Source organism: Alexandromys fortis, unplaced genomic scaffold, assembly GCF_014885135.2.
Source record: "Alexandromys fortis isolate MF-2015 unplaced genomic scaffold, M_Fortis_MF-2015_v1.1 scaffold_2_26212498_36691700, whole genome shotgun sequence".
Classification (NCBI taxonomy): domain Eukaryota; kingdom Metazoa; phylum Chordata; class Mammalia; order Rodentia; family Cricetidae; genus Alexandromys; species Alexandromys fortis.
In genome coordinates, this window is record NW_026067931.1 from 4,900,604 (window position 1) to 4,926,060 (window position 25,457).

A 25,457-nucleotide genomic window follows, 5' to 3' on the forward strand; every position below is an offset into this window, starting at 1 on the left:
CGACGCCCCGGCGCCCGGCCGGCCCTCAGGGAGGCGGACCCCGCGGCCCGGCCTCGCCTCGCGCCTCGCCTGCGGTCGGGCCGGACTGGGCGGTGTCAGCGGAGGCCCTCGGCAGGCGCGTCCGCCGCGCGACACCCGGGCAGCCGCGGCGCCGACGGGAGCGGCAGCGGGGGCCCCGCCATGGAGACCCGCTACAACCTGAAGAGCCCGGGTGAGCGGGGCTGGGGCGGCTGAGCGGCTGGGCGGCTGGGCGGCCGGGCGGGGGCCCTGGAGGCTCGGAGCGGCGCCTCGGCCGGCTCGCGTACCCCCGGTTCTCGCGGCTATTCCGGGTTCGCGCTTTACGCGAGGCCGCTGCGGGTCCCGGGGTGCAGGCCGCAGGGCGGGGCGGCCGCTGCGGAGCCCCAGACCGGTTGTCGCCCCTTGGCTCCTGACCTCCCCTTCCCAGTCCTTGCCGAGTGGAGCTGGCGACGGTCCTGCCAAGGGCAGGTGTACAGGCGACGTCAGCGGGAAGTACTGACCGTATCCCTCCCGGCTGTACTCGCATCCTCAGGACCCTGTCTGTCGCTGCCGAGTAACTTTGTTAGGTGTTTGACTCGCATTTTGGGGGAATCTGTCGTTGAAATATCCCATTTCAGTGTTCGGAGAAGAACCGAATTATAGACATTGAAAAAACATGTCCTGTAACTGAACTAGTTGAGCTGTGTACTTGAGAATCATGATTGGATGGGGGGGGGGGGGAACTGCTAATTTGTCTGAATTCACGCGGAGAATTTATTTTCTTCATTTAGACAATCCCGGCCTCCAGTTTTTTTTTTTTTTTTCTTTCTTTTTTTTCTGGTGCATTAAAAACAATGCAAAAAACAAAAACGTCCTCTCCATCCAACCAAATTTAAGGATTTAAGGGTGTGTGCCACCACTGGCCGGCCACACAGCTGAATTTTAAAGAGACCACATCCTCTGTCTTCAGCCTATCACTTACAACCTAAAGAATTAAAAAGAGGCAGAGAAAGTAGAAATGCTTGAATGTTACCAATTTGATGCCAGAATGGTTGAATTAGTTGGAGTTTAAAACTAAAACTGTGGGGCTGGGGAGGTGGCTCAGTGGTTAAGAGTATTGACTGCTCTTCCAGAGGACCTGGGTTCAATTCCCAGCATCCATATGGCAGCTAACAAGTGTCTGGAACTCCAAGGTCTGACACCCCAACACAGGCATACATGCAGACAAAACACCAATGCACGTAAAAATAAAATCAATTAATTAAAAAGAAAGTAGAACTGTGGTAAGTTGTGTGTACTTTGTTAGTCACACGGTTGCTCTAGATCAGCAGACGTCCTTGGGTGAATGGCAGAGAATAATGCCTCGTGAAATGTCAGGAAATTGCTCAATCTTTTTTTTTTCAATCTTTTTTTTAATGATTTATTTTAATTTATTGATTTATTTTTTTAATGTGAATTGTTTTGCTTGTATGTATATCTGTGTGAGGGAGGGTGTCAGAACTGGAGTAGCAGACAGTTTGTGAACTGCCATGTGGGTGCTGGGAATTGAACCAGGGAATTATCTGGAAAAGCAACTAGTGCTCTTAACTTCTGAGCCATCTCTCCAGCCCCAAATTGCTCAATCTTGATAGGTCATCGTACTCGAGATTATGATAAAATTTAAGCAACTTTAGAAATTAATACATTCATAGCTGGGTATGGTAGGATGTACCTTTAATTCCAGCATTTGGGAGGCAGAGGTAGGCAGATCTATGTGAGGTCCAGTCTGGTCTACATAGTGAGTTAATAAATTTCCAAAGTATGTTGAGTTTTGATTAACTTTTGTATCTTTTTATAAATTCCATCCTGTTTTTAGTTTCCTCAAAGATTATGGTATTCTATTTCCTGTTGGTGTAGACGATTTTGATTTCATCGAGAAGGTGAATTAGATGCGCCATAAAACTTGTTAAAATACTAAGGAGCTTGGTGGTAATGCTTGCTTTGTTTTAGTCTCAGACCTTCATTATTTGTAGATTAATGGCTCCGTGAAAGGAAGTAAACATCTCATTTCCTATCTGCTGGTGTTGGATTATCTCCAGCCCTCTGTGTTGTTTTAGTGTTTATGTATTTAGTGTGCGTGTTTGTGTTTGTGTGTGTACGCGCCACGACACACAGATGAAGATGAGAGGACTCAGTGCTTTCCTTCCGTCAGGTGGGACTCAGAAGTCAAACTCCATGTTGTCAGGCTTGGTGGCAAGTGCCTTTACCTACTGAGCAACTCGGGCACATTTTCAGTTTTTTTAAAAAAGTAAACACATTCACAGTGTCTTTGTAAGTAAAAACATTAGTTCTTAAACTTTTGTTGACATGCCTTCATTCTTGGGAACAGGAAGAGGCAATTGGGAGCATCATTTAGGACTCAGGTTTTTAATGCACCTGCCTCCTGAAATTCACCATGTCTTGGGAATTGGCTATAGTAAGATAGGGACTTCCCAAGGGAACTGATGATTGGAAGACATGGCCTATAAAAGATCCCTTTATTTGTATGTTTCTGGTCCTAAATGTAGTGTAAGCAGTGAACTAGCTGGACGAAAGAGGAGAGCAGATGCTGGGGCCATGGAGCCTAAAGTCTTGATCCGGAGAGACCAGATGGCCTCCGTAAACGGCTTAGGAGTAGGAATGCAGCTGTCAGTCCCTTCTTTAATTGATGTTGTCTCCCACAGTCAGAGAGCTCTAGGAAATATGGAGAGAGGAGCAGGGGCTGAAGCAAGAGATGGGCTGTCAGGAGGAAGGCACCGCTCTAGCCTGGCAGCTCTTTGTACCTTGACATTCCATAGAGACCCTTCTCCTTAGGAATCGGTATTTTTAAGTGGCTTTAAAACAGGAATGTGATGGCTAGTTTTTATCTGGATTCCTTTGCTGTTGCTGTGATAAAATACTCTTGACAGAAGCAGCTGCAGGGTGATTGCGTTTATTCTTGGCTCACAGTTCATTGTAGTGGGGAAGTTGTGGCCGCAGGAGCTTGAGGCTGTAGTCACATGGTATCTAAAGTCAAAGTGCAGAAAGTCCACTCTCTTTCTCCTCTCTCTCTCTCTCTCTCTCTCTCTCTCTCTCTCTCTCTCTCTCTCTCTCACACACACACACACACACACACACAATTATATGTATAGGTATATATGTGTATACGTGCACAGAGTCCAGGATCCTAACTTAGGAAATGGTGCCATCCACAGTGGGTGGGTCTTTCCACTTCAATAATCAGATCAAGATAATCTATGGTCATAACTAGAGGCTTATGTCCCAGGTGATTTTATGTCTCATCAAATTGACAGTTGAAATTAACCATCATAACATTGGGTTGTCAGCCTGGCAGTGGATGAGCCTCTGAGCATTTCCCGTGAGGGACTGGATTATATAGATTAGGCTAACCTTAACTGTGGGGTGCACCATCCCATGGTCTAGGGTTCTGGACTGATAGACAACATGAGCTGAGTTCTGGCACTTGTCTCTGTGTTTCCTGACTGTGGATGTAGTGTAACCAGCCAGCTGCCGCATGATCTCCCTACCATGAACTAACTACCTTGGGAGCGAGGATAGACCCTGCTTTAAAGTGCTTTTGTCAGTAGGGGAAGTAATAGAAGAGGACTTTTATTATATTTGTACTGGCTGGTTTTATTTCAACTTGATACAAACTAGAGTCATCAGAGAGGAAGGAGCCTCAGTTGAGAAAATGCCTCTGTAAGATTCAGCCGTAAGGCATTTTCTTAACTAGTGATCAATTGGGGGGAGTGCCCAGCCCATTGTGGGTGGTGCCATCCTTGGGCTGATGGTTTTGGGTTCTATAAGAAAGCAGGCTGAGCAAGCCAGTAAGCAGCTCTCCTCCATTGCTTTTGCACCAGCTCCTGCCTCCAGAATCGGCCCTCCTTGAGTTCTTTTCCTGACTTCCTTTGGTGATGACAGCAATGTGGAAGTGTAAGCTGAATAAACCCTTGCCTCCCCAACTTGCTTTTTAGTTATGGTGTTTTGTTGCAGCAATACAGACCCTAAGACATCACTGTTAGCATCATTGTTAGTATTATGATTGTGTGTGCAGGTGTGCGTGTGCCAAGGTGAATGTATGGAGGTCAGAGGACAACCTTCCTGCGTCAGTTCTTGCTTTGACCTTGTTGATGAAGACTCTTGCTGTTTCTGCTGTGTGCTCTAGTTGGCCTGCAGGTGCTTTTCTTGTCTCCACCTTGTCTTACAGTAGTGCTGGCTTTACAAACAGGCATGTCCCTGAGTCCTGGGTCCCTGAGTCCTGGGGATTGAACAAGATCTCCTGAGCCATCCTAACAGCCTTCAGTCTCCCTCCACAGGCCTCTAGATGGGAGGCCCTGACCTTCCACACTGACCTTTTCAACCAAAACATAGAGGGATTGTTTTTTTTTTTTTTAATCAGTGTTGAATAAAAAGTTTTTAATGTCAAGTTCATTTAAAAAATGTTGCCAGTCACAGTTCCAGATTCTTGGACGAGAAATGATGGAAGACTTTAACATTCATTTGTTGTATTTTTATACTTTCTGTTCTAAGCTCTGAAGAGGCCATAGTGAAGTAGAGCCTTCACTACTTAGCAGAAAAGACAAGGGCTAAACAGGTACTGTAGGTACAGTGTCGTGACATCACATAGCAAGAGACTCAAGCTGGTCCCAACATGACTGGCCATTAGGAACATTGGAACAGGAGTCCTAGTCTCTGTCCTATTTTCAGACACTTTCATTTGCCCACATGAGAATCTCTAGTCCCTCTGGGAAGGACAGGTAAGTATCAAGTGGACCTTTCTGAAGAAATTGCTTGAAGGTCAGGCATGGTGATACTCGCCTTTAATCCCAGTGCTCAGGAGGCAGAGGCAAGTGGATCTCTGTGAGTTCCAGGCCAGCCAAGGCTGCATAGTGAAACCTGTCTCAATAAAGCAAAACCAAAGTGAAATAAGACAATAACAAAAGGCATTGCTTATATGTAGGAGCCAGTCTAGATGGTGACAGATGCCAGAACAGCTTTTTTTTTTTTTTCTCCACTTTGTAGACCACGCTGGCCTCTGAACTCTGCCCGCCTCTGCTTCCCAAGTCCTGGGATTAAAGGCGTGCAGACACTGGCTGGCCAGAACAGCTTTGCAAATGGAGGAAACAATAAGTAAGGAGGCCCGGAATAGAGAAAAGGTAGGGTGTGTCTGAGAAATGAACCAAGTTGAGTGTCTAGAATTTGGAGGGAGAGGTTGTGTCAAACATGTGTTTCTACTAAAGATGTTTTCATGCTGTGTTAATACCGACTGCCTCTTAACTTTAAGCTCCTTGATGCCCTAGAATTTTATAATTGTAGTTGCCACTTCTAGCTCCTAGTAAGTACTTGAAGTATTTGATAAAGTGGATGAACTCGCTTTAGAGTAGTAGATGGAAAGTTATGAAGTAAACTTAGTTTAAGTTGTTTGAAACAGTCTTGCTGTGTGGCTCAGGCTGGCCTCAAACTTGAAATCTTCCTGTCTTGACCTCCTGCGTTCAGGGGTTACACCTGTGTGCCCTCAATCCTGGCTAGGAACTTTTTAAAGCCTAGATCAAAAAAACCTAGACTCAGGCGACACTGTATGAAAAGCAGCACCAGATTGATCTGGTTTTGTGTGTGGGAGTTGCTTCCCCATTAGCCTATGTCTCCCACACTCTAACCTACCCTTTGTATGGTTCACTCTATCTTCTCTTCCTGTTCCTACCCATCTGGAGAGCTACCTGCTTTTTGTTTTTCAACTACCTGGTTTTCTTTCAAGGGAAAGCAGGTAGGTAGGACCTGTTTTCTTCTGTCTGCTTTCCGTAGACAGGGGTGTCCTTGAACTCACAAAGATTCACCTGCCTCTACTCCCTGAGAACTGGAATTAAAGGCATGCGCCCCCACACCTGGCTAGGAAGGCTTTTATCAGCCTGTGCCAATCAATGGACAGGTATGTTTTAAATATCTCCATTTTCTTTCAGCTGTTAAACGACTGATGAAAGAAGCGGCCGAATTGAAAGACCCCACTGATCATTACCACGCTCAGCCTCTGGAGGTTGGTTTCTGTCTCTCCTGAGGGCTTCAGTGCTGTAGTGTCCACTGCTTTGACTGTTGATGTGTTTTGAGCTTCTTATTGATCTACTTTATTCTGTTTCATGAGTGTTTTATTAGCCTTTTGTCTGGCTCCTTTGGCAACACAACTTAGGGATTCTGTCTGTGAGTGATTACTTGGTGTTCAGTATGGAGGGAGGGAGGGTCAGTAAAAACCCCACACACTGCACTTTCAGGAAGACTCAGACCGTTGTGGGGTCTTTGCAGCTACCGACACAAGCATCTCTTCCTGCTCTTTCTGAAAGGAGGGTGCTGACTGTGCATAGTCGGGTTTTCATGGTAATAGTGAAGATATAGTATGTGTAAGAACTTAGTAATGTACAGTGACATGTACATTACTAATATTACTGGCCAGTTATACATAATGAAGAATACTTTTTAAAGCTTTGTTAAGACAACTCAAATATATACTAATGATTTGACTATTTCCACTAATTGATTTTTTGAGACATTAATTTACAGTTTAAATGGATCCTATTTATGAATATATAATTTTTAAATTTAAATTTTAAACCAAATTAAATATTTGGTTAAAAGAGATTTCATCTTTTATGAAACATAAAATTTATGTTAAATAACACCTTTTTGCTTATGACTTTTGAGGCATCTTGAGCATTAGAGGCTAATAGCACTATTAGGAAACATTTGATTTCCCTCACTTGGCATTTTTAATGTTACTATTAATAAAAATGATAAAATGTTTAAATGTTCTTGATCCTGTGGATTCTTGTTTTTGCTTAGGATAACCTTTTTGAATGGCACTTCACAGTTAGAGGGCCCCCAGATTCTGATTTTGATGGAGGAGTTTATCATGGACGCATAGTTCTGCCACCAGAGTACCCCATGAAACCACCGAGCATTATTCTGCTAACGGTAAGAGTTCTTGGCATTTTACAGTGCTTGTGGGTAACTTCTCCAGTTATCTACAAATGTAGTCAGCATATTTATAAGAAATGAAGTAGAATATTCTAATTGCCATCAGCACCTAGGCCATAGGAGTGCAATAATTTCTCCTCGGATTAATCCCGAAGAAGCTGTTGTATCTGTGAAGCACTGGTGATACTGGCGAATGCATAATGTCGTAGCACAGTTGTTAGGACTCCGTGACATGCCGCCTGGATGTGGTGATGCTGAGTGCAGCTCACGTCAGCTCCAGTTTCCCACCCATCTCACACCGTTTTCATGAGTTCCCTCATATGTGCAGTGAGGTGTAATGGCTGACGCGGAAAGAAAGATCAGGATCTATGATAGCGCTTAGAAACCTTAATAAATGTGTTTTATTTCTGTTTGTATCTCAGAACTTCTGCCTTTCTGTCTTCTCTTTTCATGTGAAAGAAGAATATTGTTATATTAACTCTCTGGATTGCTAAACTGTCCCAGTCTCACTTAGGTTTAACCCTTTCCTAACCGTGAAAAAGGCAGCACACATCCATCCATCCATACACGCACAGACCTTTTTGTTGCCGTGTCTTCTCTTTGATGACCTTACTCGTGTGTAGACTATTGCAGTCGTTTCACAAATGTCTGTTGAAACTTACCCGAGAACTGCTACAGCTTCGGTCTTCATCCTGTTCATCGAGTCTTCTCTGACACAGGCGTTAGCTCCAGCTGTGCTCGGGAGCGTGCACAAGGTGCTTGTTTTAGGGTTAGCTGGCCAGGGCCCTGAGCAGTGCTCTTTCCATTACCCGCCTGGAGGTTGTATATTATCTTTGTTTCTGTCTGATGGAATGTTGTTTGTGGCAAGTACAGCCACATCCTAAAGTTCCAGGCGTCTAGAAGCTGCTCAGCATGCACTGGCTGTTACTGCTAACTGTTGATGTTGATATGAAGGCTGGGGCAGTCCTTTAGGCTCCCATGTTAGGACTTATTTCAGTTAACTGGGAGAAACAAGAGGTCTGCTGTAGCATGAATAATAAAAACCCTGAGACAGGTACTGGGATTCAACCTGAAGATCAGGAAGCAAAGCAGCCAAGCCACTAGAGAGCTCTTATCTCTGAAATCTCCAGACTGACAGAGAGCAAGCTCCTGTCTCATCCTGCCTTATATTCCTCACTAGTGCAGGGACTAAAGGCGTGTACCACCACTGCCTGGCCTCTGTGACTAACTAGTGTGGCTACTTTGGTTAAAGGTGTGTGCCACCAGTGCCTGGCCTGTTTGGCTGACCAATGTGGCTGTTTTGCCTTCTGATCTTCAGGCAAGCTTTACTTATTAAAATACAAATGAAATATCACTGCAGCCTGGAGAAAGGGGCTGGTGTATGGGAGAGGTGGAGAGGTGTGTGTGTGTGTTTGTGTAAGAGAAAGAGAGAGAGAGACTGACTATAGCTTGGAGAAAGGGGCTGGTGTATATGAGTGTGTGTGTGTGTTGGGCAATAGATAACAGCTTTTTACCAGTAGTTAGCCAGTGGATCAGTTGGATTTATCACACTGAAAAGGAGCTCTGTCCTTGTCAGTAGTCAGTATTGCCTTCTTGTTGTTCACTTTCTTTCTTCAAAAAGTCACTTTCAATTTTGATTGAGCAAATATTTACTGAACATGACCCATGATGAGGCAGGACTGAGTCAGCCTCCGCCCAGCGGTGCTTCTGCCTTAGTGCCTTTTTCCTCACCTCCTTCAGCCTTGTGGCTGTTCACCTGCTCAGAATTGCAGTGGTCATCTCTGAAAAAGGTGTCAAGAGTCTCCATCTTTTACTGACATCAGCATGCTTCTATTTCTGCCTGCCTGCTCAATGTCATTGGTAACTTTCCTATAAACCATCAGTTCTGTGTCCAAATCAAAGTCATGGTCTCTGCTCTTCCTTTACCACGTTCTATCTAATTAAATGGCATTAACCTTCTGAAAAAGTGCTCCTGTCTTAAAGCCTCCTCCAGCATGTCAGGTGACTTGGCCTTTATGTGTCTTCTCTTTATGCAAACATAGATTGTAGTAGGCACAAGGCATAGCATCAGTTCCAGCTGTGCTGCTCAGAGAGGTGCCAGTGCACCTTCAAAAAAAGAAAAAAAAAAACAACTTTATTCAGCCTTTAACAAATGTTTTTGAATGCCTATACGAGGACAAAAAACCGCTCCTTTATTAGAGTTAAATTTCTTTAAATATTATCTTTAAAATTATTATTTATATGTAAATATGATATGTATTGGTTCTTGGAAAGCAGAAGGCATTAAATAGACTTTTGCAGTTTTTAAAATACGTTCTTTATTTCTAAGGCTAATGGGCGATTTGAAGTAGGCAAGAAGATCTGCCTAAGCATCTCAGGGCATCATCCTGAAACCTGGCAGCCTTCATGGAGCAGTGAGTATTAGTGAATAGAAGCTGCTTATAATACACTTGAGAGTAAAGATGTTTTGGCTAATATGTAGTTCCCTTGGAAATTAACAAATATTTTTCCATGTCTAAGTTTGTATAGAACTTTAATAACCTCTCACATCTCCTGAAAACCTTCAGATTTTTTTTCCAGAGTAAACCTAGTTCCCTTTAAAATTTTTATTTTGTATTTGTGTGTGTGTGTATGTATGTGTGTACCTGCGCATGCTTATGTTTGTGTGCAGATGTGTATGGAGGACAACAGTTGTTGAGGGGTGTCTTCCTTAATTCTCTTGTACCCTGTTTTTTGAGGCAAGGTCTCTCACTGAACCTGGAGTTTGCATATTTGTTAGGCTTGCTGGCCAAGCAAGCTCCTGGGAGCCTCCTGTCTGCTTCCCCAGAATGGGTAGAGCATGCACTGCTCTATTTTCTTTCTTACAGCAAGCATACAGGGGGCATGGGTCCCTGCGCTTGCGCTGCTAAGCTGGCTCCTACCCCAGCTCCTACCCCAGCCCAGCTCCTACCCCAGCCCAGCTCCTACCCTAGCTTCTTCCCCAGCCCAGCTCCTACCAGAACCCAGCTACTACTATAGCATCTACCCCAGCCCAGCTCCTGCCCCAGCTCCTTTCACTGAATTGATGTTCATTTTCTGTTTCAGTAAGGACAGCATTGCTGGCCATCATTGGTTTTATGCCAACTAAAGGAGAGGGAGCCATAGGTTCTCTAGATTACACACCCGAGGAGAGAAGAGCACTTGCCAAAAAGTAAGTTCCTTGTTAGGGCCGAGTGGTATTAGTGGTTAAGGATCCAGTCTTAGCATTGTAGAAATCCAACTCTGAAAATTTCCTTGGAGTGATCAGAATATTAAAAAAAATTGATCTCATGATATTTTTTTTGTAGTATTTTGGATCAGTCCCGGGATTTCATTCCATGTCAGGCAGGTACTCTTCCACTAAGTTGTATTGCCAGCCTAACTATTTTATTCGTTTAAAAGTAGTTGATGGGCTGGAGAGATTTCAGGGGTCAGCACTAACTGCTCTTCCAGAGGACCCACATTATGACTCCTAACGGTCTGTAACTCCAGCCCCACAGGATCCAGTTTCCTCCCTCTTCTCTTCTCTGTGGGCACAGGAACACTTCTGGTGCTCAGACATGCAAGCAGGCAAAACACCAGTACTCATAAAATAATAACTAGAAAATAAAGTAGTTGGAAGCATTCTACTAAGATTTGGTTTACTCCAGTGAAACAGAATTTCCTAGAAAGCGTTACTGGCCCTTTATCCCATTTCGCTTGGCATCACAAGTGGGAGGAGCCATAGCCATTGTTTACACACAGCTGTCTGTAAGATCAACTCCCTGGGGCTGTGAAGGAGCCCACTCAATCTTTGTAGCAGCTTGCATAGCTTCAACTAGATATTCAATAAGTGATCTGGGATAAAATAAAGGAAATTTTTATTAGGTAGTGATATGATGGTGATCGCACCCTCTCTTAGTTTTGTTTTTCTATATAGTCATAGAAATTCATTCAACTCAAAGTACCATTTCCTTTCTGGCTGTTCTGGAACTCACTATATAGACCAGACTGGCCTCAAACTCAGAGTTCTGGAATGAAAGTTGTATGCCTCCAAACCCAGCATAAATTATTATTATTATTACTGTTATTTTTTTTTCTTTGGTTGTTCAAGACAAGGTTTCTTTGTGTAGCCTTGGCTGTCTTAGTACTCTTAGACCAGTCTAGCCACGAACTCATAGAAATTTGCCTGCCTCTGCTTTTCAAGTGCTGGAATTAAAGACTCGGGCCACCACTGCCTAGCTCATAAATTCTATTTTTAATTGACTTCTTTCCCGTTGTATGTTTTTGCTAAGATATAATTGGAGCTTTATATTAGACCTTTTCACAGACTTTGACTAGGCTCATGGTCTGGGTTCTTCAGGATGGTATCACAGAGTATAATAGACAGTTTACAGAAATATGTTGCCACTGTAGATCTGAAGCTTTCTTTAGATAACTTATTTTTTAAAAATGAAACCTAAGCTGTTTTTTAATGAATCATTTACTTTCCTCAGAACACAGTTGCTCCCTTGTCTCATGGCCTGTGGGTGACTGTGCTGTGAAGTTGTTAAGTGCCCTTTTCTTTTAGTTATTCCATATATGAGTATCTTTAAAATGTTTTTAAAGGGGCTGGAGAGATGGTTCAGCGGTTAAGAGCATTGCCTGCTCTTCCAAAGGTCCTGAGTTCAATTCCCAGCAACCACATGGTGGTTCACAACCATCTGTAATGGTGCCCTCTTCTGGCCTTCGGGCATACACACAGGAAGAATATTGCACACATAAATAAATAAATAAATAAATAAATAAATAAATAAATATTAAAAAAATGTTTTTAAAGATTTGTTTCTTTTTTATTTATGTTTATGGATGTCTTGCCTTCGTGCATGTACATCTGTGCATCATGTATGTGCAGCATCTGTGAAGGCCAAAGAGGGCATTGGGTTCCCTAGATCTGTAGTTACAGATGGCTGTGAGCTGCCATATGGGTGCTGAGAATGGAACCCTGGTCCTCTGGAAGAGCACTCTAGCTGCCATTTGAGTATCTTGTAAAAAGGGGAGTTAGTACTCAGCTGTTTGAGTTATGCTCATTGAACAACATTGTCTCCTACCAGATCACAAGATTTCTGTTGTGAAGGCTGTGGCTCTGCCATGAAGGATGTCCTATTGCCTTTAAAATCTGGAAGTGATTCCAGCCAGGCTGACCAAGAAGCCAAAGAACTGGCGAGACAAATTAGTTTTAAGGTATTATAAACTCCTAAACAGATCTGTTTATGTAACCTTTTTGTTTACTGCTGAACTCTAGATAAAAAGGGAAGTAATGTAGTTCTACTGACATGAGATTTTTATAAAGAGTGTTTTCTTAATACAAAACATATAAGCTACACTCATGCAGACTTTGGGGCATAGTTATAGCTAGACTGGTAAAGGCTGCATTCAGATGAGCTTTGCCGTTTACTGCTGACATCCCAGACATAGTGCTTTACCATCATGTGCCCCCTTACACCTGTAAATAATAGTAGTACCTTCTTCGGACTTTGTCAGGATATGTTAATTAACACGTATACCACATAGTGCTTCATAAATCCTAGTCTTTTTCTTCCCTTTCTCTTCTCTCCCTCCCTCTCTCTCTGTCCCTTTCTTTCTCTTACTCTTCTTTCATACATTACATCCTGATCACAGTTTTCCTTACCTCCACTCCTCCTAGTCCTTCCCCAACCTTGCTCTCCCCCAGATCCACTCCTCCTCCATTTCCCTTCAGAAAAGAGAAAGCCTCCCAGGGATATCAACTGAACATGTCAGTTCAAGATACAATAAGACTAGGCATAAACCCTCATAGCAGGTCTGGACATGCAACCCGGTAGTAGGAGGGTCCCAAGAGCAGGCATAAGAGTCTGAGATACCCCCTCCCCATTCCCACTGTTGGGAGTCCCACAGGAGCACCAAGCTACACAGCCATAGCATATATGCGGAGGGCCTAGGTCAGCACCGTGCAGACTCTGAGATTGTTGCTTCAGTCTCTGTGCGCCCCTGTAAGTCCTGCTTAGTAGATCCTGTGGGCCATGTTCTTGTGTACTCACCACTCCTACAGTCCTTCCCTCTTCTGAGATCCCTGAGCTCTGCCTAATGTTTGGCTGTGGCTCTCAGCATCTGCTCCCATCAGTTACTTGAAGCTTTTCTGATGACAGTTGGGCTAGGCACCAGTCTATAAGTATAGCAGAAAATCATTAGGCATCATTTATTCATTTATCCATTCATTCATTTATTCATTTATCTGTCCGTCCGTCTGTCTATTTATGTTAGTCCTGTTTGGTTCTGTCCTAGATCTCTGGGCTATCCAGCCTCTGCTTCCTGGCTATCCAGGCCCTTTTGTGGGCCTCAAGTTGGACCAGTCATTGGTTGGCCATTCCTACTAGTACTGCACCACCATTAGCCCAGCACACCTTGCAGGCAGAACAGATTGGAGGTGGAAGGTTTTGTGTCTGGCTTGATGTCTCAGTCCCACCATTAGAAGTCTTGCCTGGTTATAGAAGATGGCCAGTTCAGGCTTAGTATCCCCCCATTACTGGGGGCACTCGCTAGAATCACCCTTATAAATTCCAGGAAGTTTCCACTGCATTGCTCCTGAAACGCCGCAGTTCCATTTGTCCCCCCAGAACTGTGCCCTTCACCACTACCCTGCCCTCAGTTCACCCGCAAAATCTATCCCACCTCACCTCTGAGATTAACTGCTGTTAATATTTCAGCATGTTCCTAATTTTCTACCTTTTTACCCAAATATAAAGTTTATATAATATTTTAATACTTTCAGTAAACACACTGTATTTCTGGAATTTAATTAACCCATATTAAGCATATGCTGCCTTCTCCCTCTGACCTGCCTTTCTGCCCTCTGTGCTCCTGGGTTCAGTTCTTGGGTTTTTTCTTCAGTTTTATCATAGTTCCTGAAAGAGGAAGTATAAAAATCTTCCCTGGATTTCTTCTACACCTAAAATCTTTCTTGTTTTGAATATTGTGATTTTTCAGATTGAGGAAATACATACAGCTTACTTGAGCAGTTACAGTAATTAGGTTAACCTGGGACTGTTTACTATTGTTGGAGAAAGCCCAAGCTAGCCTCACATAGTTACCTCAGACTTTTATCTAAAAGTCACCCCAAAGCTTTAGTTTGCAAGGATTCTTGGAATTGAGGCTAGGAGCCATAGCATTGTTCTTAGCAGGTAGCAGCCGCTGAGAATGCAGGCTGTCTTGTGCCCTTCCTGTCAGACCTGGCGTATAGCAGATGCAGACAGCCCAAAGCTAGCTGACTGGTGATGTAGCTCATAACAAAGGAGTGATGAGGGTGACCCAGAGGGAGTAGTTGATTGCTGATACATTTCTTCTTCTAACACTGCTCTTGGGTATATCTTATTTATAGGCCGAAGTCAATTCATCTGGAAAGACTATCGCTGAATCAGACTTAAACCACTCTTTTTCACTAAATGGTTCACAAGACGATTTACCTACAACATTCCAGGGTGCTACAGCCGGCACATCGGTATGGCTCTTGTCCTTTAATACACACACACACCGCATACACACACCACACATACCACATACACACACCACACACTACACACACACACCACATACACACACACCACCTACACACATACATACCACATACACACACACACCACACACACACCACCTACACACATACACACCACATACACACGCACATCCCCTACACAAACATACACACACCCTACATGCGTACAAACACACACTTGTTTGGAGTAAGGTAAGATCCTTCTAGATCAAATACTGAAAATTTTTTCTTAGTAGTAAAGTTATAGCCCAGCGGCCCCACTAATTGTGCTGTTCTGAATACATCTTTCTGGACTTTAGTTTTTTGTTAAGTGGTGTTGGATGAGATAGTTTCTGAGTCCTGCTGTCATTCAGGATGCTTCTTTCACATAATGCAAACCCGCATAAAACATGCATGTTTAGCATGCATCTGATAGATGGGAGGTGCTGCCTTGCCTTGGGGTAGTTCTACCTGTCCTCTGGTCACACATGGCTATCTAAGTTTAAATCAGTGAAGGTTTAGTGAAGTCATCAGTGTTGGCCCTCCAGCACACTAGCATGTCCTAGCCCTAGGCACGCCACAGCAGCAGGTGGTTGGCAGCTCTGTTTAGAAGCATAGATGCAGAACTTAAACTCCACTCACGCAGCCCTGTTGAACACTGCCTTGTGTGGAGTGAGTGGCAGGAATTGTTAGATGAAAGATTGAATGTTTCTTATGAGAGAGCTAGCTCTACTCTGACCCATTGCTTTAAACAGTGAGTCAGCACAGGTGATCAGAGTATTACTGATTAAAAATATTACTGGATTGGTGCTAAATAATGAGGATTATGAGGGGAAAGTGACTTAACATGTATACACGATGAACTTACCACTCTTGGAATCAGTTTTGTTAAAGATTATTTGACTAGGTAACCACATCTTATTTCCCCATGTGGCCTATAGAAGACATTTATTGATTTATTGAGGAAGGTGTGCATATGCTATTATGTATGTATAGAGGGCAGAGGACAATTTGTGGGAATTAGTTCTCTTCTGCCATGTGCACCTGGCACTGAACTTAGGTCACCAGGCTTGGCAGCGGCACCTTTATGCACTAAGTCATCTCACTAATCCTAAAGGACTCAAAGGTCAGAAAAATTGAAAACAAAGAATGAAATAGTTTTGAGTTTTTTTTTTCAGGGAGGAAGATGGCATATCAGTATACTTTAAATCCACTGTCAGGTGTCTTGTAACATATTCCAGTTACACCTATTTTAGTTACTATGTCTGTGACTTACTGCTTTGATATAGTAAGTAGTCTAGGAAAAATACCTGATAGCAGCTTATGTTCCTCAGTCTATCAGTTCTGCGATCTCAGGGACTAAAGTTTGAGTAAGTCGTTCTATTTTATATTAAAAAGCATTCCAGGACTGGTGGGATGGTCCGGTGGGTAAAGACATTTACCACACAAGTCTGGCAACCTGAGATCAGTCCTTGGAGCTACGTCAAGGTAGACAGGACAGACTTCACTAAGTAGTCCTCTGACCTCCACAGTGTATCGTGGAACCTTCACCCACATGTATCATGTGCATGCACACCATAGTAAAGCATTCTATTTAATATAAAAGGCAAACAAAATTTACTCACTGACTATATGACTATAATTATGACTATAATTATTTAGATAGGAAAAATTTTAACATTTCATCAGTATTTAGCCAATGGTCACTGCCCAAAAGGTATCTGAAATACAGAAACCTAAATAAAACATTATATAAGCATTTTTGCTAAAGTACATGTACTAAAGTATTTGGCATCAATTGATTAATTTTGTAATGCCAGGGATGAAGCCTAGAGTCTTGTGTGCAATGAGCCATTTAGGGTGTTTTTTTTTTTTCTTTAAAAGACATGTCTTGCTATGTAGTCCAAGTTAGCCTGGAATTTACCAATCCTTCTGCCTTAACCTTCAAGTGCTCAGAATACAATTACGTTTTAATGATTGTTTTATAAATATATTAATCATACTAATGAGGCTACAAACTATCCTAAGTAAATTTACAACTTAATTTTTGTACTGAAATCCGGATGCCTCGAAAAGGATATGTTAATAGTAATAATATTAATAGTGATTAACACTTAGTAAGTAATTGTGTTTAAGCACTTTATATTGTTAATCCATTTAATCTTCACAACTGCTGAATTGGACATCGTCATTGTACAGATGAGGGAGCTGAGACATTGGCTTAGGAACACATATCTACTAGACAAAGCCAGACTAGAAATAAACGCTTATAATTGTTATATAACCATTATAATTTGTTTTGTTAATTTTATGGGCAAGATAATCTCCCCTCAAACTAAGGAAAAAAATAAGTAAAAACTTTAGTATGAGTCAGTCTCTTAGGCTATAGTGATATTGTCATTGTCTTTTTTCCTTAAGAACCTGTTTCTCATGCCTTTAATTCCAGCACTTGGGAGACAGAGGCAGGCAGATCTCTGAGTTCAAGGCTAGCTTGGTCTACAGAGTGAGTTCTAGAACAGCCAGAGCAACACGGAGAAACACTGTCTCCAAAAAAAAACCTATTCGTTGCTGGGTATGGTGGTGCATACCTACACTTTTTGCACTGAGGGAGGCTGAGGCAAGAGGATCATGTATTCAGGGCTAGCTGGGTCACCAGCTGTTTGTTCTCTTTAAGCCTCAGTTCTCAGATCTACTGAATACATTTATGCTCTTAGCTGAGCGTCAGAAGGATGCAGAAGTTAGACTGTAATTCTTCTCTGTTGGCTGCTGTAACTCAGTTCACTCATTGAATATTGGTTCACTTACTGTATGGCGTTTGTGATGACATGCCACCATGCAACATTGACTTTTATGTGTCTGCACTCTTCCATGGGCAGGTTGTCCCTTGGAGCCCTAGGTTCAAGTCCAAGTTTATGCAGCTCTTAATTCAGCATTGGAGCTACTTTAAGTTCAAACTCACCAGTAGTTTCTCTATAACTCTGTACTATGGGTTAACTAAGAACATTTAAGAAACTATAAAGAATAATTTTAAGAACATTTAAGAAACTACAAAGAGTAATTTTAAGACCATTTAAGAAACTACAAAGAATAACTTTAAGACCATTTAAGAAACTACAAAGAATAATTTTAAGAAACTCAGATTATCTAAGCTTTATTCGTATCCTAGGGATCAAACCCAGGTTTTTGTGGATGCTCGGAAAATGCTCGGAATATTTGGAGGTAGCCCAAGCTGGCCTTGAGTTCAACATCTCCGTCTTTACACTCAATGCTGCTTTTACAGGCGGGAGCCATCACACTCAGCTAGCACATCATAATGTGGAAGTGGATGTCAGCTTTCAAATGGAAATCCTGCAAATAACTCAGACCAGCAGTTTTCCTTCCTGTTAGAGTTGTTGCCAGCACAAAGCTTATACTCTTAATGATTAATAGAAGAATTGGGGTTATATTATTTGATTCTTTTAAGCGTTTACATTTTCCCTGTTGGAAAGTGTTTGAAATACCTTTTATCTAATTCATTTTATTCTGAGTAAAACATTCATTCTTATTTCTTGTCTGAAAAAATTAGTTCTAGTGGTAACAGCTACTCCCAGTGTATGCATTAAAAGCCATTGATGCAGTCGAGGCAGGTCAAGGAGTCTGAGTATAGTCCATACATTGTGTGGCTTCTTTGAATGTGGTATTGCCAGTTGTATTATCTCTGAGGCAAACTCAAGATTTTGAAACCCTTGTGTCACATAATTGTCCTCTGGCTGAGCAGGGCTTTGGGGGAACATCAGGTACAGAGCAGCACACACTGAGGACTCAACGTACTCAGGGCACTCTTGACAGCGTACAATATCCAGCACTGTGTTAAAGAGGTGTTTAGCTCACTTGTCTGGGACTATGGGAAAGGATATGCTGTTTGAAAGCAAGCACATTTCTACAATAGCAATATGAAAGTGTGTGGCTTATTTCCTTACTATGGTTGATGGATGTCGACATGGTAAGGTAATACTGAAGAAGTCAGGTTTATCAAAGGTAAATGACTTGGAGTTCCATTCTTTCTACTCTTTGTAATGGGTAACTCCCAAGTTGAAAGTGCAAAAGATTGCTTCTCTCCTTGGATCTTCTGAAAGAGGAGCAGTACCCAGATGCCTGGCAGAAACTGCTGTTGTGTTTACCATCTGGAGAGACAGAGCAGCGTCTGTGTCTGCTGATAAACAGGCTCCTCCCCCTCGTGAGGGCTCAAGATAACTCGTGTTTCTGGCTTATTCATCAGTGTTGGTACCTAGTCTTAGCATTTTCATGGTCTTTGTAGATTTACCTTCATCATATCCTTAAACTGTTAATGAGTGCATGTACAAATGTTGGTTTTTTGTTTTGTTTTGTTTTTGCCAGTTTTAAACAGATTTTCTTATCGTTTTCTAGTATGGAACCCAGAATCCATCTGGAGCACCCTTGCCACAACCTACCCAACCAGCTCCTAAGAATACCTCCATGAGCCCTCGACAGCGCCGGGCCCAGCAGCAGAGTCAGAGAAGGTCTACTTCCCCCGACGTGACCCAAGGCCAGCCGCCAAGAGCCAACCATACTGAGCACGGCGGGTCTGCCATGCTCATTGTCATCCTGACTTTGGCACTGGCAGCTCTTATATTCCGACGGATATATCTGGCCAATGAGTACATATTTGACTTTGAGTTATAATGCTGGTTTGTGACTTAAGAGCTGAGACTCAGTTGCTTCATTAAACATTCTGCATTGGGTATAACCTAAGGATTGTTTACAAAATATTATTTTGTATTTACCCTTCATTACTTTTTTATTGTTATAAATTCTTTGTGCTATAGGTAGACATTCAGGCCGTGTCCCAACAATTTGTCCTGCTTAGATTAAGGGACTGGAAGCCATAGTTCCTTGTCTATTTAATCTACGTCACAAACAAATAACTTATTGTGATTGCTCATACCCAAGCTGCTTTCCCATGGATTTGCAATGCTTTTCTATGTAGTCCTTTGGAGTTTTCAGATAAAAGGTGGTGTTTTCACATCCACCAGTATTACTGGTTACTCAGTATCACTTACTGAGTACCCTCTCTAGTTGTGTAGAAGAGAGGATGAAGAACGGCAGGGGGAGGGCACATTGCTCACTAGCTTCTTGAAAAGCATCATAGTAGGACAGACTGGGGTTGCCCATTCTGTGATCTTTGTATTTGAAACTTTGGTCAGTGAGAATAATTTTATTTCAGACATTGATGAAGATCTTCGTTGTATTTTTGTTTTTGGATATTACTTGAAGAGGAAAGGCTTTGTAGTCACTTTGTATGCTGTCAACCCCTCCAGTATGCACACAGAGGAGAACAGGCCGTTATAAAGCGTCCATGCCAAGAAATAGTTCGATCTTCTTTCATGTTAGGTGAGGAGATCATAAAGTTTGACTCTGCTCTGCTTTCATTTGTACCTGATGTGAGTTATATGCCCAGCTCTGTAGTCACTGTAGCTTTAAATTATTCCAGGAATATACATAATATTCAAATATTAATAGAAGAACTCAGGGCCCAAGTAACAGTAGTAGAGGGATTAAAAACAATCCAACTTTTATTTAGAATTGTTCACTAATCAAAGCCCAAGAAAGATTTCAATGGAAAAGTTGATCTATCACTTAGTGCCAGTCAGTTCCCCAGATGCTGACATCGAATTTGTAATCAGTGCCTAGTGAGACCACTTAAGGCAGGATTGCCTTGGGCATGTTCCTTCAGCAACCTTGAGGGAGCTCTTAAGGGGCCTGTATTGCTGATTTAACTGGAAAATATAGGTAGTCCCGAGCTTTTAAATATATCATGCCCATTTTTAAGCTTTCTTTTGTTTTTTGTTTTTTAAAGACAATATAAATAGTTATCTGGGTTCTAGGTCAGTCTACAAAAGTTAGTAGCGCATACATATTTTAAGTATGTGTCAGGGCCGGGCAGTGGTGGAGCGCGCCTTTAATCCCAGTACTCGGGAGGCAGAGGCAGGTAGATCTCTGTGTTTTCGAGACCAGCCTGGTCTACAAGAGCTAGTGCTAGGACTGGCTCCAAAGCTACACAGAGAAACCCTGTCTCGAAAAACAAAAAAAAAAAAAAAAAAAAGTATGTGTCAGGGTATAGTTGTAAAGTCTTTATGTGGTTTTAACTAAATACAGTTATGAGCAAGATAGAAACAGCACACAAAATCATTTTAGAGGTGAGTTTAATTTTTACTTCTATTATGTGATTTTTGGGTCTGTTAACATAATTTCCATTTTTATTTGGTAGCCAGTTTTCGTTGTGTCAACACCTAAAATTTAAAAAGGTTCTTATGCTGTAATAAGTTAAATTATTAAAGTTTAATAGATTAGCATTTTATAGTTATTCAGATTGTTTATGAAACTGGTAAAGTCTAAAAAGCCAAGAATATTGTGATGACCTCCTGACAGGAAGACTATAGGTTACCATTTTTTAAAATTTTCTTGCTGTGAAAAGTATATTTTGAGGTCTTAGTTTATAATACCAAATATGAAAAACATTGATTGGGTCAGTGGTCTCCTAGGAAGAAGCCAGTAGCCCAGTGGAAGCCTGGGTGGCCTTCCCGTTTAGGAGAGAAACCCCACACTGTCACCCTGTGCTGAGATGGCTCATCGCTAGAGCAGTCTTCCTCCCAGCCAGACTGGCAGCTCTGGCAGCTCTGTGATCCTGCTGCATCTTCCGTGGGAACCTCTGCTAAGCACTGAGGTTGCTTTGTGATCTCATCCATTCTCCCCTCACTGTTGCTAACTGGCTACCTCCGAATGTGTGTTGGTATTTTTTAGCACCTGATACACACATCAAAGTGGTACAGTTTACTTCCCAACCATAATGCTATCTAAAAATTGTCTTCCCACCCCCACCTTGGAATCACTGAAGCGCCTCCATTGTTAAAGCCTCAGTTTAGCCCTTAGTCCCAGCATATGGCCCAAACCATGTAGACGCTGCTAGGTACAGTCTTAGGATTCCTGTTTCTCTAGTTCTCAGATTTCAAAACTCACAGCTTCACTGACCAGCATAGCATATGACTGCACATCACGGTAGTTAAAATAGCATGCTTGAAAATTGCCTGTTCCGCTTGTAGAGGTGTGAGCCCTGAGCCTTCCAGACCTTCTGTATGTTTGGAGTTTATGTAGCACTTTACTCTTCCATGCTGCTGATTGTTTTATTCTACTGAAATAAATGATTTCATCAAGCTTCTCAATGAATTAAATAAAAACTTATTTATTGAGTTTGCTATGAAGATGACAAATTTCCCTCATATTTCAGGAGAATAAGAACTCTGTTTATTCAGCTTTGGTTTGTGAAGAAACATTGTGGTGTCTTGAGAGGAGGGCCCATTTTATACCCAGAATCTAAAGCCTCGCAGACCTGTTTTTACAGGGACCTGCAGATAAGTAGGTAGTGAGTGGACACAGAGACTTTTCCTGGGGACACTGAGACTAGTGAAAACAGGGCTCTACCTCCAGACCAAAGAACAGTTCACCCAAGACGATGCTAGTGCACTAGTGAGTTTAATGGGGTTACTTAGAGGAGCACAAAGGAATTAAAGGCAGTGACATCGAGGAAAAGGCACCTCAGCTTGGGTGAGAACCCGGGAAACAGCATCCCTGGAGGACCTTGCATGACGACAGGCAGGATTGGAGTCTTCCCCAAGCAGTTGCTGCTTCTGTGACCTCGGGATGGGGTTTGTGAATCTTGTTTCAGGAGCTTCGTAAGCCTTGCAGGTTTCCTGTATTCCTGAGTCTTATAAGCTCCCCTTATTTTTTCAAAGGAGAGCACTTCGGTTGGAGGGAAATAGCTATACTACACCAACCGACCAAGAGTAGTGAGGATGTACCGGAACCACTGAGACTGGCAGGAAGCTGTTCAAATACCTTTTGAATGGGTGTTTTCAGAGCCGTGTGGCCTGCCCAGTAAAACCAGGGACTATACTCACAGCTTGTTTTTGAACAAAGGTGATGTTCTAATCTTACCTCTTGTCTATTCCTTTGAGTGCCATGTCTGGATCTTTACACTTATCTTGCGCTTTTTGTTGCTGTTTTCATAGCCACTTTCTAGCCTGTGCAGTTGCCACTGGATGTTCCAGTCTGGTGCCATTCTTTATAAACAGCCAGGCTTCATTCAGGACTCCTGCTTCTGCTTCTCCCATTGCCTAAGCCATCCTGCTGGCATGACCGGAGTCCTGCTTCAGCTAACGTCTCTGAGCTCTAGCCCATGGGCTCTGTCTTCAAATGAGCCAGCGTTCCAAGCTAGACTATTCATAGCCTGTGCCAAAGACAAAAATGAAGTCAAAGGGAATCGTAGACCTCAGTGTAAGAACTACAGCCAGTGGCAAACACCTGTGGTGCCAGCACTGGACGGGCAGGAGCAGGGGGGATTGGAGTTCAAGGCCATTGAGCTACATAGCCAGACCCCATGTCAAAACTGAGCAGCTACAACTATAAAACCTTAGAAGAAACTGCCTTGTCACCCTGGGCTAGGACTAACTTCACAGCTACACGTTCAAAAGCACAAGGAACCAAAGAAAGGGATGCTGTAATTCATTGAAAGAAAAACTTATTTTTGTATTTCAAAGACCCTCTATCAAGAAAGTAACAGCTGGGCTTAGTGGCGCATGTGTGTACTCCTTCACTTAGGAGGAAGGTGGATCGTGTGTTCCAGGCTAGCTGGGCTATGTAATGAGACCCTGTTTCAAAAAACAAGCCGGGCGGTGGTGGCGCACACCTTTAATCCCAGCACTCGGGAAGCAGAGGCAGGCGGATATCTGTGAGTTCGAGGCCAGTCTGGTCTACAAGAGCTAGTTCCAGGACAGGAACCAAAAGCTAGGGAGAAACCCTGTCTCAAAAATCAAAAAAGAAAAAAAACCCTCAAATAAATAAATGCAATTCATTGCTAAACTAGATAACTTGATTTAAAAATGACAACAGATTAGAAGCTGGGCATGGCGGCACATACCCGTAATCCCAGGATGTGTGAAGTAGAGGCAGGAGGATCAGTTTCAAGTCCTTGGCTACATAGTTTAAAGCTAGCCTGAGCTACATGAGACCTTTAAATACACACACACACACACACACACACACACACACACACACACACACACACTAAAGCAAAAAGCTGGCATTTGAATACATTTCTGCAAAGGAATATGGCTAGCATGTGCATATAAAGAGAAGCTCTGCATCATTAGCTGTTGGGAAGCTGCACATCAAACCACACCAAGATGCCACTCCACAAGTATGGCTAGGATGCTCACACTATAGACTACAAACTCCCGATAAGTTGTGGTGCAGCCTGTGGTCCTAGCACTAGGGAAGTTGAGGCCAGTGTGGGCTACATAGTAAAACCCAATCTTAAAAGTGGGGAGGGGGTTTGGGGAATGAGCACTCGCTGCCCTTGCAGAGATGGGGTGTGGCTCTCAGCACTCAGGTGACAGCTTAAAGCCATCTCTAAGGCCAGTTCTAGGGTGTGTTAGGGTTTCTGTAAAGACACCGTAATCACAGCAAAAGGAAAACAGTCCCTTATCGCATGGGACATGGTGGCATGCTGGCAGACATAGTGCCGGAGAAGGAGCTGAGTGTCCTACATCTTGTGCAGGCAACAGGAAGTGGTCATCTCACTGGGCATGGCTTGAGCGTGTGAGACCTCAGAGCCAGCCTCTACAGTGATATACCTCCTCCAGCAAGGCCACACCTCCTAAGAGTGCCACTCCTTTTGGGGACCATTTTTTTTTTCAAATCACCACACGGTATCTGATGCCCTCTTCTGACTCCCTCGGGTACAAAGCACACACAGTGTGCATACACATAAATGCAGGCAAAACACTTATACACATAAATCTTCTACACACACACACAGATGATTTTGTGAAGAATTTGGAATCCTTTATTTCTGGTGAGAATGTAAAATGGTGCTGCCACTTTAAAAAATTACGTCCCTTAAAAAGTGAAACATGAAGTTACTGTATGACCTAGGAATCCTAGTCCACTTTTTTTTTTAAAAGATTTATTTATTTATTATGGATACAGTATTCTCAGTACTCTGTCTACATGTATGCCTGAAGTCCAGAAGAGGGCACCAGATCTCATTACAGGTGGTTGTGAGCCACCATGTGTCTACTGGGAATTGAACTCAGGACCTCTGGAAGAGCAGTCAGTGCTCTTAACCTCTGAGCCATCTCCCCAGCCCCCCTAGTCCACTTTTGATCCCAAAGGAAAACGTGGGATCGATCAGTGGTTAAGGTACTTGCTGCTAAGCCTGACAGCCTGAGTTTGATCCCAGGGTCCTACACTCGTTGGGAGCAGAGGATTGATTCCTGCCAACTGTCCCCTGACCTCAACACATGTGCTGTGTCACACCAAAAATGTCTATACAGACATTCATAGCATTGTTGTTAAAAGGTGGAAACAGGCTGATGAACAGCCAAACAGCATGACTTCCAGCTGTGTGATAGGACACAGTCTTTGCCCATAAAAGGGATAGGTGAGCAAACATGCTGCAACATAGATGAACTTTGAACACGTTATGCTGATACATGCTATAACATAGATGAACCTTGAACACATTGTGCTGACACATGCTATAACATAGATGAACCTCGAACATTTTATGCTGATACATGCTATAACATAGATGAACTTTGAACATGTTATGCTGATACATGCTATAACATAGATGAACCTTGAACACGTTATGCTGACACATGCTATAACAGATGAACCTTGAACACACTATGCTGGTACATGCTATAACATAGATGAACCTCGAACATGTTACGCTGATATGCTATAACATAGATGAACCTTGAACACATTGTGCTGAGGGAAGGCTATGCATTGTGGGATTTTATTTACATTAAGTGTCCAGAGCAGACAGACCCTGTAGACAGTGTTTGTAGCTGACAGGTGTGAAATTCTG

At 42.8% G+C, this 25,457-nt stretch overlaps 1 protein-coding gene across 2 annotated transcripts; it reads left to right on the forward strand.

Annotated features, from left to right (window-relative positions):
* Nucleotides 1–40: 40 nt before the first annotated feature.
* Ube2j1 (ubiquitin conjugating enzyme E2 J1) lies at nucleotides 41–21,744 on the forward strand. 2 transcript variants are annotated; one of them, XM_050145486.1, is made up of 8 exons: nucleotides 41–211; nucleotides 5,973–6,046; nucleotides 6,844–6,975; nucleotides 9,308–9,392; nucleotides 10,063–10,168; nucleotides 12,069–12,198; nucleotides 14,372–14,491; nucleotides 18,932–21,744. In XM_050145486.1, exons 1-8 carry the CDS (start codon nucleotides 181–183, stop codon nucleotides 19,205–19,207), a joined length of 954 nt encoding a protein of 317 aa, XP_050001443.1. In that variant the 5' UTR covers nucleotides 41–180; the 3' UTR covers nucleotides 19,208–21,744. The 2 variants fall into 2 exon arrangements, with proteins under 2 accessions (XP_050001443.1, XP_050001444.1); XM_050145487.1 differs by lacking the exon at nucleotides 14,372–14,491.
* The last annotated feature ends 3,713 nt before the right edge of the window (nucleotides 21,745–25,457 follow it).

What these genes read in the sequence shown, in the direction of transcription:
- Ube2j1 (XM_050145486.1), top strand. Translation starts at nt 181, where the DNA reads ATGGAGACCCGCTACAACCTGAAGAGCCCGG. An exon ending in AGAAGAGCACTTGCCAAAAA is followed by an intron (nt 10,169 to 12,068) that starts GTAAGTTCCTTG and finishes GTCTCCTACCAG; the next exon opens with ATCACAAGATTTCTGTTGTG. An exon ending in GTGCTACAGCCGGCACATCG is followed by an intron (nt 14,492 to 18,931) that starts GTATGGCTCTTG and finishes ATCGTTTTCTAG; the next exon opens with TATGGAACCCAGAATCCATC.